The sequence below is a fragment of the Rhineura floridana genome, chromosome 2 (assembly GCF_030035675.1).
Source record: "Rhineura floridana isolate rRhiFlo1 chromosome 2, rRhiFlo1.hap2, whole genome shotgun sequence".
NCBI classification, from domain to species: domain Eukaryota; kingdom Metazoa; phylum Chordata; class Lepidosauria; order Squamata; family Rhineuridae; genus Rhineura; species Rhineura floridana.
The window spans coordinates 168,686,048-168,700,982 of record NC_084481.1 but is presented as its reverse complement, the minus strand read 5'-3'; the positions used below and the strand labels follow the sequence as shown (position 1 = coordinate 168,700,982).

Below are 14,935 nucleotides of genomic sequence, written 5' to 3'. Positions count from 1 at the left end.
CCAACATTTTGGATCCCTGAAAAGCTACATAGGTGGAGGCAACAACATTGTTCCTTACTACCAGATCATTGTCCAGGTGGGAGGAATGGTAATAACTGGGTAGTAAGAAACCATATCCTTCAGCTGGGCCATAAGGCTCCTGAATATTATTTGACCCTTAGTTTCAGCCTCGTCAAGGGTTTTTTTCTTTCTGTGGATGGAAGCATGCTGGACGGCCATTAAGAAAGGAAGAGCTAGTTCTCTGCAACTGAGGCTCCATATAAAACCTACAATATGTCTTTTGTATTCATTGTAATTATTTTAATATATAACAGCATTAAGCACATGATGCAGTGCAATTAATGGTGAGTTCTCATTTGGAAAATATTTTATGTGTCTATGCTATTTATTTGAGTCAATGACTGATTAATATGAAAAAATCAATTTGTGTTTAATCCATAACCTTTTTCAGTGGTATGTAATCACTGTGCTGGCTACCATAATGACTCCCATTAAGAAAGAAACTTGTCAAGGAAGGGAAGGACAGTCAGCCACAAATATATGTGCACAAATAGACAACCTTCTAGATTTCTGTTGGATGAGCTGTTCTCCATAATCTGCTGATGTTGCTGAGAAGTCAGAGCCACAACTGAAGACAGTAACCAGTCTGGTTTTCCAGAGGCATTGGTAGATGAAACCCAGGAGCAATTCCATCCAAAGTTACAAGAGGTTTCTATTATAAGAAATGAAAGTATAATTAGGACAATCAGTCAAGATTATTATTACAATTGATTATGATGACAATGATTTAAAGAGATGAGCCACTTTTCTTTGTATAACATAGAACAAAGGTTTTTGTTATCACTGTTTCTATGTATATGCAAACATAAAACAGAAGACAAATTTTGCCCCAGTTTATTTCCTAGTATATGTTTTAGTGATAAAGCAACCAAAGAAAGGGAGCTACAACATTATTTTGTAGATGTAATCAACAAATATTTGATTTAGCTGAGAAAAGGAAAAGAACAGCATTGCTGAAATAAAAATACAGAGATTTGTGTGTACATGTAGTCATATTTTCTCTGAAAGCATTAATCCTAAGGGTAACAATAGAACATTTTTAGGGCAGTGGAACTGTTCTAGAAACACCCTCACTATGTTCAGTCTCATGCCTTTCCTCCCTAATGTTAAGTTCAGGGATGGGAATTGGTTTTGCAAGTTTCAAGAAGAAGCTGGCTGTCCATGGTGCTGACTGGCTACCCCATTCCATGATGTCACCTCAAAATCTTCTCCCAATCTCCACAGCGCAACTGCTTTTTACAATAACTACTTTTAAGAAATAAACAAGTCTGCAGATGAACAAATAAATGTATAAATGTGTCATTCTTAGCATTTTTTAAAAAAGCTTAGAATTTCCATACAACATAGTGGAGGGACAGGACTGACAGTGAGCCAGTATTCAATTTACGAGCACTCACACCTGTCACTTCACTTGTGAAGACGGGAGGATGCCAGTTTCATCCTGCATCTGAGAGACAGATTAAGAACACTTTTTATTTTATCTCTCTCTACCGTTAAAACTGTAATGTGAACTTTCAGGTGATCCTGGGCACCACAGCACAAATAGTACACATTTTGAAAGCCTTTCCTAAGGCAAATGTTAATAAGCAACAACTTAAAACTTCATGCCTTCTGCCAGCCAGCACTGTGGCACTGAATACACTTGTGCATGCTTAGTGTCACTGACATGTTTGTCAATCAAAACATTACATTTCTGGGTTGATTCTTACATTACAGCCACCACATTGCAGTGACACAGAACATATGCAAATCTAGCAATGCCTGCTGATAACATAGCAAGCCTCCACTTCCCCTTTATTCCACACTTTCATTCTTGTGGGTGAATACAAACAAAGGCAGATGAGTTGGTCCATAAGGAAAAAAACTTGAAAATCCAGGGTTGGGCAACACCTTTATTAGGACAACCCAAAATGTCATAAAACGGTGTACAAGATTCTGAGTTCTCCAGAACTCTTCATCACATTACACAAAGCATGGAAGGATAAGAAGACACACACACCTCAATAAAAATTAGGTTGAATGTTGAAGTCTTGAGGGCAGAATTTAAGAGACTGAAGTTGATGATAGAGATTGCTATGGTGTAAGAGGCCAGAGGTTGTGTTGTGTTTTCTTTTTAATAAGACTTTTTTTAAAAAAAAATGCTGTTCAAAAGATACTATAAAGAGTATGTCTTGCTACATTACACATGGCATGAGACCATTTCCTTGACCGCAGTCACTTGCAGAGCAGATCCACAAAGCACACAAAGGAGAACAACATATCTGAAGCACAGTTAGCCCTAGGCAAAAACAACTCATCCATATCAGGACTTGTATGGTTCCCATTATTTTTATATGTGGATATCTCTCAGTTGTTTAAAACACAAATTACAATTATTTCTGCATAATTCCATCATACCCAGATTGTAACATGAAGGGGGAATATCTTTACTAATAAATAAAGTGGAGAGGGGAGTGAGGCCTAGGGATTAACTTTTATTTGCACATCAATCAGTCACATTCCACCACGCAATGCTGTGATTTTGTTAGGGAATTTCATGCCCCAATGAAATGCAAGCATTAAATAAACTGTCTCCCTTCTAGTGAATTCACATTACATGTTACATGAAGAATGCATGCCACACAGACCCTGGCTTGAAACAAAAACACACCTATTTTACCAATTCCTGATTAAAAGAATATAGTCTGCTAATACGTAGCATGCTAGTTCCATTCAAGTAAATGATTTCCGGGGAACTGAAAAGCTTTTCTAAAGCTGCATGCTTGGATTCATTTGATTCATTGTAGGAGTAAGGGAATGGCTGAGACAGAATACAGAGAGATTATAAATTACAGAGAATAAGCTACAGAGCAGTACAAGCTACAGATAAATTACTGTAAGATTAGTCTTATTAAGTCGTATTCTCTCCAGTGAACCAGAGTTTGGAAAGCCAGCCATATCTAAAATGTTGCATAGGTTTTTTTTCCCAGATTCAGAATAGTATTGTTAGGTAAAGAGACTTCCTAGCTATAGTCAATGACTCACCCTCCAAAACCATTATTTGCTACTAGGATTATTCAATCATTTTGAATAATTATTTGGAATAAATATTTGGATGCTAATTTAAAATACCAGTACCCTTGTGAACTTATTTGTTATTTGTTGGGCCTGATTTGGACTTACTGCAGAAAGATCCTGGTAGTTCCAAGATGCATAATAGCTAGGCATTGGAAGAATTGTGGGGGTACTTACCCAAAGAGTAAAAGTGGTATGGGGTCAAAAGAAAAAGAACAAATTTGCAATGGTTTGGTTTGATTTTATTGATTTTGTTAACACTTCTGAGCATGGCTGCTCCCCACCAGCAGCATATGCTCATATTTGGACTTCATAGTTTTGGACAAAGTATGGGAGCTCCAACCTGGGTTCCGATGATGTCGGACACCTCACCACCTTATCTGTAAGGCACAGCATACAACTTTTCTGATGTGGAGACTGCTATTCCACTGACAGAGCTTCAGTGGCCAGACTGGTTTAATAGTCAGCCACTCTGATTGAAGGTCGGTGAGAGGAACAGGGCATCTCCTAGCAACTCTCAGCACTCTTCACTAACTACACTTCCCAGGATTCTTTGAGAGAAGCCATGACTGTCCAAAGTGAAATAAAGGCCTGGTGTGGATGTGGCCAGGGAAAGCTTTGGTTTAAATTTGTGTGGGAGGCTACATGTGCCTGCTGTAGAATAAAAAGGTTGGGAAAACCATGAAAAAGAATGATACTGTTCACAATGTTTTCCTTTTGGAAAGGAAAGGGGCCTCCCTTCTGCCCAGTGCTCACCCACCCAATCTCCTCCCCCTCCCCTCCCTGCCCCTTCCCTGGGTCAGTGTTGGACTATGGCCTGGGAGATCAGGGTTCAAATCCACACACAGCCATGAAGCTCACTGGGTGACCTTGGGCCAGTCACTGCCTCTCAGCCTCAGAGGAAGGCAATGGTAAACCACCTCTGAATACCATTTACCATGAAAACCCTATTCAAAGGGTCGCCATAGGTGGGGATCGACTTGACTGCATAGAAATAAATCCCACTGAAACAAAAAAGTATGCAAATGATCAAACCCTCCCTTCTTTCTCCTTCCTCCTATCCCTTCCCTCTTGCCTCTTCCCTCCCCCTTCCTTTGCCCCTCCCTCCCCATCCCCATTCTCTTCCAATCTCCTCCTTCCCCTTCCCCCTCCTCTTCCTCCTCCCAATGATCAGTTTTACCTATCTTAAGCATGATTGCACGGACGTAAATACCATTGAACTCTATAAGCATGCAACCTGCCCTCCCCACCCCCTTCCTTTGCCCCCCTCCAATACGCTTCTTCCCCTTCCCACTCCCACTCCTCCCCCATGGTCAGTTTTTCCTATCCTAACCAAGATTGCATAGGAGTAAGTCCCATTGAACTCAATAAGCATGCAAATGATCAGACCTGCTTTTCTCCTCCTTCCTCTCTCCTCTCCCTTTCCCCCCCTTCCTTCTTCCTCCTCCCCTGCCCACTCCAGCCCTCCGTCCCCCCCCCAGTCAGTTTTATTTATCCTACGCATGATTGCATGGGAGTAAATCGCACTGAATTCAATAAACATGCAAATGATCAAACCTGTCCTTCACCCCTCCCCCTCCTGCCTGCTCCCCTCCCTGTCCTCCCCTCTGCATTTCCTCCCCTCCCTCCTCCTCCCCTCCCCATCCTCTGTGGTCAGTTTCACCTATCCTAAGCATGATTGCAGGGCAGTAAATCCCATTGAACTCAATAAGCATGTAAATGATCAATCCACTCTCAGCAAACTTGCACACGATCCCATTTCTTAAAAAGCAGGGAAATTCACTAATAGGCAAAAAAACCTTGCGGTTTAAGAACGTACCTATAGCCCACAGCTATTTCTATCAAACTTTAAAAAGCAGGGAAATTGGGCAGCTATAGTGAATGTACCAGGGGAGCAGGAGACCTGAACTCCTCTCTGAGATATTGTACTGCCTACAAATTGGTCAAAATGCAAACACCATTTGAGTTGGTCTTTCACAGTCCAATCCACTTGCTGTGTAGCTTGGAAGAATTTGGTAACATGTGCCATTATTATTTATCCCTACCACCCAGCAAGCCTTTTTTCTTACATGTACACTAACAAATGTTTAAGATCCAAGAATTCTCTATTTGTTCTGCATGTTTATGAAATCCTAACACAGCTGCAATGCCATTCACCTGCATATGCTCTGTGGAGCAGGGATCACTTCTGTTTTCACTATATCTCACACTATGGATGATAAAGAGGTTAAGTAGAAGTCATTGTGAATACTTCCAGGGTCACTCAAGACCAGTTGGGTAGTTAATTCCTAGTACTTACAAAAAGATTTGAAATGCTACCAATTGTTTCCCTCTGGGACATCCAGGCAGTAGTGTAGGCTTCACTAACCTGGTGTTCTCCAGATGTTTTGGACATTAGGTTGTATCCAAGGTAGTGCTGAGAAAGTGTTCCATTGGTGCAAGGAGTTCCTCTTGTGCAACAGAGGAAGTGCAATTTCTCCCCTGCTCTTCCTGTGTACCCCCTAAATCTGTTCTAGGGTTTTCCCCAACCCTTTGGAGCAGATTTGGGGAGGGTGTAGTGTGCGAGCAGGGGAAGGAGAGGGAAGGAAGTCCTATTGCACAAACAGAAACATTTGCACTTGTGGGACACTTTCTTAGCACTGCATTGGATGCAAAGCATGGAGGGCAGTATGGAACAGTGGATGGGTCCCTGCATGCTGAAGATGTTGTGGTCTGCCAATGTTGTGTCGACGGCTGCTTTACTGTACACTGAAAGAGGAGCACCTGGAGCCAGTGTGGATATCAACATCACCTGAAGTTCGTGATGCAGTGGGCAGCGGTGACGATGGGCCGTGGCTCCTTGCAGGACTCGGTGGATTTCAACATGGGCCACTCCAGCTTCATCTCGCGCCGCCACCTGGAGCTCCCCTTCCATGCCCCGCACTTCTACCTATGCTGCCTCGGCAAGAACGGCATCCTTGTCAACAGCGCCTTCCAGTGCAGCGGTGGGCGGGGCCTCCAGCTGCCCCCGCATCCTTCTGTTTGCCATCTTTGGGACCTACTGGGAAGCTTGCGAGACCTTGGGGGTGATTTGTGTGTGTTGGACCCTGGGTGAGAGCCAGGGTGGATGGGTGGAGTCCTGGGTGAGAGCCAGGAGGTTGAGAGATGTTGAGTGGGGAAGTGCAAGGCAATTGTTTTAATATTTATTTATTAATTTGTATTATGTATGCTTTTGTAATGTGGCTTTATTGTATATTTTTATAATATTTGATGTTGTTTTATCTTTTATACACAGCTTAGGGATTTTTATATATATTAAGCGGTATATAAATGGCTTAAATAAATAAATAAAACTCCCATCAGCTGTGCTGACTGAGGCTGATAGAAGTTGTATCTGGAGGGCAGCAGGTTGGTGAAGGGTCTGAGTTTATATGGAATTTTGCAATGGTGGGAGGAAACAGAAGTAGGTAGGCTGGGTCTTTCAAGTCCCTAAACTTGTTGGGTATTAAGAAGCCTCTTTCAAAGCACTATCTTACGCAGAGCATTTGAAAGGGGCTTCTCAAGATTCAGCAATCAGGGTATTGCAGAGTCCCTTTCAAAGAGCTCTGCAAGAGGGTTCTCAAGGCCTGATAATCAGCTATTGTCAGGTCTCAAGGACTCCCTTGTAAGCACTCTCTTGCAAAGCACTCCACAATATGCGATATAAGACACCTGCAGGCAAAAAAGGTCACTAGACATCATTATGACATCAAGTGGGCTCTTAAACTTGGCCTAGAATAATATCTGGCCCACTAGCCAGATCCAGTTCCCCATCCCTGCCTTGAAAGTTAGCAAGATCTTGCTACTAGCTTTTGAGTTCCAATTGCCAGTTTTTCACTGGTCTTATCCACAGTTTTTCAACAGGGTTTTCCAGTTACCCAGTATTGAGTTCCAAAAGCCAATAAACTCCAGATTTTTCCAAGCTCTGCCCATGATCCACTAGATTTACCAGGATCTACCCTTAACCTGGTTTTGCCCTGGCAATACTGCTGACCTACAAGTTTCAGCTCTGGCTCCACCTGTTATTCCTCTGGTTCCTCCCTGACTCTGCCCTGAACCTCAGACTCCTCTCACGCACTGTCCCAGCTCCACCACTGACCTGCCAAGATATGCCCAGGTTTCTCTGCTCCCTGTTCTGCTCTATAGGCCAATATAGGCTGCTATTCCTTCCTGGAGAGAAAAAAGTGTCTTACTGAGATCCCTATCTCTTTAATTCAAGAGTGCTGCTAATATTGGGATATACTGGATGGCTTACATCCAACTCCTCTGGCAAGTATCATATCTGAAAAAAGGATCAAAACCACACCAACAAAAGAGTAATAATAAACTATGGCTACAAAAAATATTTTAAATTCCTCGGTGTCTGCCAATATCAGCTCCTGCCTCACTAGCTATATTTAAGGATCAAATAGATTTTTCATAATCCCAAGCAGAAGTATTACATTTGGGGGTACACAGCAGGAACCTGAACTCTATAATAAACAAGATTTATACAGCTATAGTTTGATCACTTTCCCTCTGAAATGCAAAAGCATATTGCTACTGGGTCATATTTAACAGGCTCATTAATTATCTGGATGGGAAGGTAAAAGATAAACAATATGTTAATGAAATCAAGTAGTAACAACCATCTTAGCCATTAATGGAGGAAGAATCAGGCCATGTGATTCAATACTGAGGCCAAACAGCACAAATTTGGGAGGGAAATCAATATGAACTACATACTCCAAGGCAGGGAAGAGCCTGAGAACCAATAATGCAAGCAAGCATTTGGTGAAAGAATAACAATGAGATAGATATTAGTATACATAAAATGTGCCAGAATTATCTATCAAGTTCTTTTGGTGAAACAGGTTGGAATTTTATGAACACAATAGGCCTAATCAGCTGAAATTTCTTCTTACATTATAAAATTATACAAAAATGTCTGAGCCAAAGAGGGTATTATAAAGCAACAAGCAAAATGGAACTGAGGAATCTGAACTTCAAGAAATGTTTGTGACAGTCAATGGAATTCACTTATCTAGATTACATTAGCAACTGTAGAAACACACAGGTGTAAATGGGCAGGAATTCAGTGTTATATGCTGTAAATATGGTGAACAGATTTTAGTTAAGGAAAAATGTATATATGTTGTCAATGTAAATTTTTTATTTTGTAAATATTTATCTGTAGTATGAATGGATGTAAGGTTTGCAAAGGACTTTGGCTATATGCAATACAGTTTATTACTTCTGCACAGTATCTGAGAACTTTATGAAGTTGCTGCAAAACATTTTGCCCACATAAATCACTAAAGTTAAAGGGAGAGAGTTCTGGAAAACATTTGATTCACTTTTGTCACTGAAAAACTATCTTAGGCTGTAATCCTATGGTCCCTGGGAAGGTGTTCCAGGGGCCATAAGATCTGTCAGCTCTCCAAGGACAGACAGAGAGTTCCACTCTCAGAGAGGAAGCTAGAGCATCAGATGCCTCTGAGGACGCAGAAAGATCCCCAGGTTGTTCTTCTCTAATATCAAGGCTCAGACATTGGAGAAGGCAAATTGGAGGCATTTCAGAGGTGCATTTGTCCCCCAACATGCCCTTGGAACTGGGGACAAACTACATCAGCCCTGGAGCCGGTGTAGTTATTTCCTTCCCATTGAAATCTTTCTTAAAACAATACAAAACAAAACTCCACCACCTTCTACCCAGCAGACATGGAACATGGCAGGGCATAGGAAAAGATGGCTTGTTGATTCTCCCCTTGCCCTGCCCTTTTGAACCGCTCTGTCCTGTTTAAAGTCTGTTGGTATGGATGAGATTTTCAGTGCCCATTTATAACTGGAATTGTTTTCAAATTTAATTTGAAAAGGAGAAAACTTTGACTTTATTGTTATTATGTGAGTAGCTGACTACCTGCAATCAGCCCTCTCAAACCAACAACTGTCTCTGATCTCCTCAGGCAACAGTCCTGCCTTGGGCCTACTTGCTTTCAGCAGCTCAAACAGGCAGTTCTGATTGATAATCAAGCAATAGTTTTACCAGGGTGTGGGGGCACTTCACCATTTGAATTCAAACTCTGGACCTTTAGGAAACCAAGGGGAAGGCATGCATTTTATGGCTTTAAGAGGAGTGGGGTTAACTGAGAACAGCCAGGGATTAACGTACGAGGCAAGATAAGGGATCAGGTTTGTCTTTAATAGAAGTGAATATGCTCTGCGGTGTGAGTTTTGTCTGATGAGAGCAGGGGCAGTTCTAAAGGGCAGCCAGGTTGGGCACTGACCCGAGGGCCCTGGAGCTACAGGAGCCCCCGAGGGGCCCTCCACTCCCTTTCCGTGATCTGCGCCCCCCCATGCCCCCCACTTACCTGTCAGCCGGCTTTTTAGCATTGCCCTTAATGAAGATGGCGGCTGCAGCTTCCCTAAGGTACTGAAGCCACGGCTGCCATCTTAGTTGATGGCAGAGATGTGCGCGCTTAGTACACACGTGTGCCATCAACAAAGATGGCGGCGAAGGCTTCATTCCCCTTAGGGAAACCGCGGCCGCCATCTTCATTAAGGGCAATGGTAAAGACAAGACAGGTAGGGAGTGGGGGGGCGCATGTACGTGCGTGCGCGCACACCCACCCACCGGAGGGCCAGGGCAAGCTGATGCCCAAGGGCCCCCGCATGCCTGGAGCCGGCCCTGGATGAGAGCTTCATGCTTTAGATAGAATCATACAATAGAAGAGTTGGAAGGGGCCTATAAGGCCATCAAGTCTAACCCCTGTTCAATGCAGGGACGCAAGTTAAATCCAAGTCTTTTGACTGACAAAAGACGTATGCTCATTGTGCACCCTTTTTGGTTAGTTACCACCTTGCATCTTTTAGGTTGGGGGAAGCAAAAAGAAACTCCCAGTGACCTAACATCCCCCCCATCTTGTCCTGGGCCTTTTGCTGTACTGGACAGGGAAGAGCATGTATGAGCCAGTGATAACTTCCTCCTAGACATCAGTGCAATTCCATTGAGTGAAATAGCTCATTTTATGAAGCCAGGGTAGTTTCCAGGTATAGTCTCTAAGTGGGGAATATACCTATACCTTCTCTCTAGTGAACATATAGGTAAATACATGCTCTTAACATTAAGGCACCATGCAGTGTGCAGCTAGGCATTTTGCACACTGCAGTTGATGAAGCATATTGGTAAAATCTGTAGACAAACATACCAGAAAAACATATATTTATCCCAAAGAACAACTGAACACCTTCTTGGCTTTTAAACTGGTGTGGGACAGATTATTGCAGAGTAGATAAACAGCACATACAACAAGCAGAGAATTGTTCAGCAGTGTTTAAAAGGGAGAAGGCTTGGGTGTGTTCCTTGGAATTGGGGTATTACAAGCATGTACTTATTTTCATTTTTGAATTCTTCGTGACTGAGAGGGACACTGCAGATAATTCTTACTCCCATGTTGTTTAATGTGTTTTAAGTGGTTGTAACCTGACCTGGGACCTTAGGGTGAAATATAGGTAAATAATAATAATATGCTGGAAGATGAGACCTGCATGTCAGAAGGCACTCACCGAGCTACTGGGGAAGAACAATGGACAAGCAATGGACAAGCAATGGACAAGCACGAGTAGCACTGTGACTAATGATGCCACTGGGTCAAAGCCGAATGGAAGCCCAGAGGCTGATGTGCAAACATGGAATGTGAGAAGCATGAACTGGGGAAAGTTAGAAGTTGTCAAGCAAGAAATGGAATGTATCAACATGACAGTACTTGGCATGAGTGAATTAAAATGGACGGGAATGGGACACTTTCAATCACTACAGAATATTTTATGCAGGCAATGAGAAATTAAGAAACAGGGGTCCTTTAATAGTGAGAAGTGATATAGCAAAAGCAATTAGGAGCTATAATGCAAGGTCTGAGCGAGTGATATCAATGAGATTTAATGGGAAACCTATTAACATAATCATCATCCAAGTCTATGCTCCAATGGCAAACACTGAAGAAGAGGAATTGGAGAGATTTTACGGACAAATACAGGAGGTAATTGATCACACACCAAAACGAGATGTTCTGATAATCATGGCTGACTGGAATGCAAATGTAGGGAACAGAGAAGAACTAGGAATTGTGCAGAAATGGGGCTTAGGAGATAGAAATGAAATACCAAAACCAAAAGAGAGAAAGACCTCAATGGATGACTTATGAAACTCTTAAAATGGTTAAAGAGAGAAGGAAAGCAAAAGCAAAAGGAAAGAGAAACACGGTTAGAAACCTAAATGCAATAATACAGCGACTAGGATGTGGGTAGATAGAGAACTATTACAATAGTTATTGTATAGAAATAGAAGAGGACAACAAAAGAGGTAGAACAAGAGCCCTATTCCAAAAGATTAGAGAAATTAAAAGGAAATTTAAACCAAGTATTATTGTTGTTACATGCCCTCAAGTCGATTACAACTTATGGCAACCCTATGAACCAGTGACCTCCAAAAGCATCTGTCATGAACCACCCTGTTCAGATCTTGGAAGTTCACGTCTGTGGCTTCTTTTATGGAGTCAATCCATCTCTTGTTTGGCCTTCCTCTTTTTCTACTCCCTTCTGCTTTTCCCAGCATTATTGTCTTTTCTTTTTTTCTTTTTTTAATAATTTTTATTCAAATTTTTCCAAAAACAAACAAAACAAAGTCAAAAAGACATAACAATACAACAACAAAAAATAAAAATAAAATAGTTGACTTCCGATTTGTCGCAGATCAGCTATAAGTATATAATATACATCAAACCTGTCCCTTAATGTATACATACAGAATCCCTTTTCTCCATAAGCTGTCTTAATTAATCGTCAAATCCCAGTATCATCATTTTATTTTGATCTTTCAACAAAAAGTCTAAGAGAGGCTTCCATTCCTTAAGAAATGTATCTGTCGATTTTTCTCTAAGTAAACATGTCAATTTATCCATTTCTACTAAGTCCATTAATTTCAATAGCCATTCTTCCATTGTTGGTGTTGATTCCATTTTCCACTTTTGTGCATATAATAATCTTGCTGCCGTAATCGTATACAATATTATTCTTCCATATTTCTTTTCTATTTGTTTATCCATAAAACCCAATAAAAAAAATTCTGGTTTTGACTGAATATTTATCTTTAGAATTTTTTGCATCTTCCTACCTATCTGTGCCCAAAATGATTTTGCCTTTTTACACAACCACCACATATGATAAAATGATCCTTCTTGTTGTTTACATTTCCAACAAACATTAGAAACATTACTATACATTTTTGACAACTTTTCTGGAGTCATGTACCAACGGTACATCATTTTATAAAAATTTTCTTTAAGATTATAACATAGTGTAAATTTCAAACCTTTTTTCCACATATTTTCCCATTGATCCATTTGTATGTTATAACCAAAATTTTTTGCGCACTTTACCATACACTCTTTTACTTGTTCTTCCTCCATATCCATTTTCAATAAGAGTTTATACATTTTCGCAATTATATTTTCATCATTTGTACACAATCCTATTTCAAAATCAGATTTACTTATTTCAAACCCATACATTTTCTTGTCCATTTTATATCTTTCTAACAATTGTAAATAGGCGAACCATTGAAAACTATATCCTTCCTTTGTCAGTTGTTCTCTCTCTTTCATTATATATTCTCCATGTACATTTTCTAATAGTTCTTGATAAGTTAACCATTTCTCTTTTCCAGCCATTTCTCTTCTATAAAACGCTTCTTGGCTTGAGACACATAATGGTATTTTCGAATAAAACCTTGGTTTATATCTATTCCATATTTTCAACAGAGGACGTCTTATAAAATGATTGTTAAAGTCTACATTTACTTTTACTTTGTCATACCATAGATATCCATGCCATCCCCACTTCAAATTATGACCCTCCAAATCCAATAGTCTTTTATTCCTCAATAAGATCCATTCCTTTATCCAGACTAGACAGCAGGCAGCAAAATAAAGTCTCAGATTTGGTAATCCCAGTCCTCCTCTTTCTTTGGCATCTTGTAGTAGTTTAAATTTAACTCTTGGTTTTTTTCCTTGCCATACAAATTTAGAGATATCTTTTTGCCATTGTTTAAAAGGTAAATCAGAGGATATTACAGGTATTGTTTGAAACAAAAACATCATTCTCGGTAATACATTCATTTTTATCACAGATATTCTACCCATTAATGACAGTTGTAGTTTATCCCATTTTAGCAAGTCTTTCTTAATCTCTGTCCATAATTTTTCATAATTATTATGAAACAACTTTGAATTTTTATTTGTCATAATGATACCTAAATATTTCAACTTTTTCTCTATTGTAAAATCTGTCTTGTCCATTAACACTTTCTGTTCCCTTAAAGTTAAATTTTTCACCAACATCTTTGTTTTTTGATTGTTAATCTTAAATCCTGCTAACGGTCCAAATTCTTTTAATTTGTCCATCAATACATTAATTCCTTCCAAAGGATTTTCTAGTACAATTATCAAATCATCAGCAAATGCTCTCAATTTATATTCTTCTTTTTTTATCTTTAATCCCGAAATTCTTTTATCTTGCCTTATATCTCTAAGCAGCACTTCTAAGACCAGAATAAATAAAAGGGGAGATAAAGGACATCCCTGTCTTGTACCCTTTTGTATTTCACATGAATCCGTTAAATCTCCGTTAACAATTATCTGAGCCTTCTGAGATGTATAAATCGATCTAATCCATTTTATAAAATTGTCTCCAAAATCCATTTGCTCCAAAACCTGAAACATAAATTTCCAATTCAAATTATCAAATGCTTTTTCAGCATCTAAAAAAATCAAAGCTGCTTGTTTATCATTTCGTTGTTCTAAATATTCCAAAACATTCAAGACATTCCTGACGTTGTCACGTAATTGTCTTTTAGGTAAAAACCCTGATTGATCTTCCTGAATAAATTGTTGCAATATTATTTTCAATCTTTCTGCCAAGATCATTGTAAAAATTTTATAGTCATTATTCAATAGAGATATTGGTCAATAATTTTTTGTTTTAGTTAAATCTTGCTCCTCTTTAGGTATTAATGTTATATTAGCATTTTTCCAACTATCCGGTATCTTTCCCTCTTGCAGAATAAGATTCATTGTAGACTGTAAAGGTAGTAAGAGTTCTTCCTCCAAACATTTATAATACATTGCAGATAACCCATCTGGTCCTGGTGCCTTTCCTAATTTAATTTTGTTTATAGCTTCAGATATCTCTCTTGACGTAATAGGGCCATTAATAGCTTGTCTCTGAAAGTCTGTAATTTTAGGCAAATTCTGTTTAGATATATACTCTTCTATTTTTTCAGATGGAATTTCCTGACATTTGTACAATGTTGAATAATATTGATGAAAAATCTTTTTAATTTTTACATTATCTGTCAACGTCTCATCTCCTTCTTGTATCTTTAAAATAATATTTTTTTGATGTTCTTTTCTTAATTTATATGCTAACCATTTCCCAGGTTTATTTGCAAATTCAAAAGTCCTTTGTTTAGCAAAATTTAGTTTTCTTTCAATTTCTCTAACTGTCAGCATTGATACTTGCTTCTGTAACATTTTAATTTGATTTACAATAGAAACTTTAGTTGGATTCTTTTTCAATTCTTCCTCTTTTTGTTTTATTTCTTCCAAAATTAATTGCATTTTCTGTTGTTTCTTTTTTTTTAATTCAGAGTTACATTTAATAAAATATCCCCTCATAAATGCCTTACTTGTATCCCAAACGATATTTTCACTTGTTCCTTTATGTAAATTATGTTCAAAAAACTCTTTTAATTTCTTCTTACATTCTT

At 39.4% G+C, this 14,935-nt stretch overlaps 1 protein-coding gene across 6 annotated transcripts in view; it reads right to left on the bottom strand.

Moving 5' to 3' along the window:
• The window catches only part of LTK (leukocyte receptor tyrosine kinase), a 181,634-nt gene that overhangs the window by 112,865 nt on the left and 53,834 nt on the right, over nucleotides 1–14,935 (bottom strand). For all 6 annotated transcript variants that reach the window (XM_061611381.1, XM_061611376.1, XM_061611377.1 and 3 more), the window contains exon 2: nucleotides 560–712. In XM_061611381.1, the coding sequence (XP_061467365.1) occupies nucleotides 560–712 (153 nt within the window). The remainder of the gene's footprint in view (nucleotides 1–559; nucleotides 713–14,935) is intronic.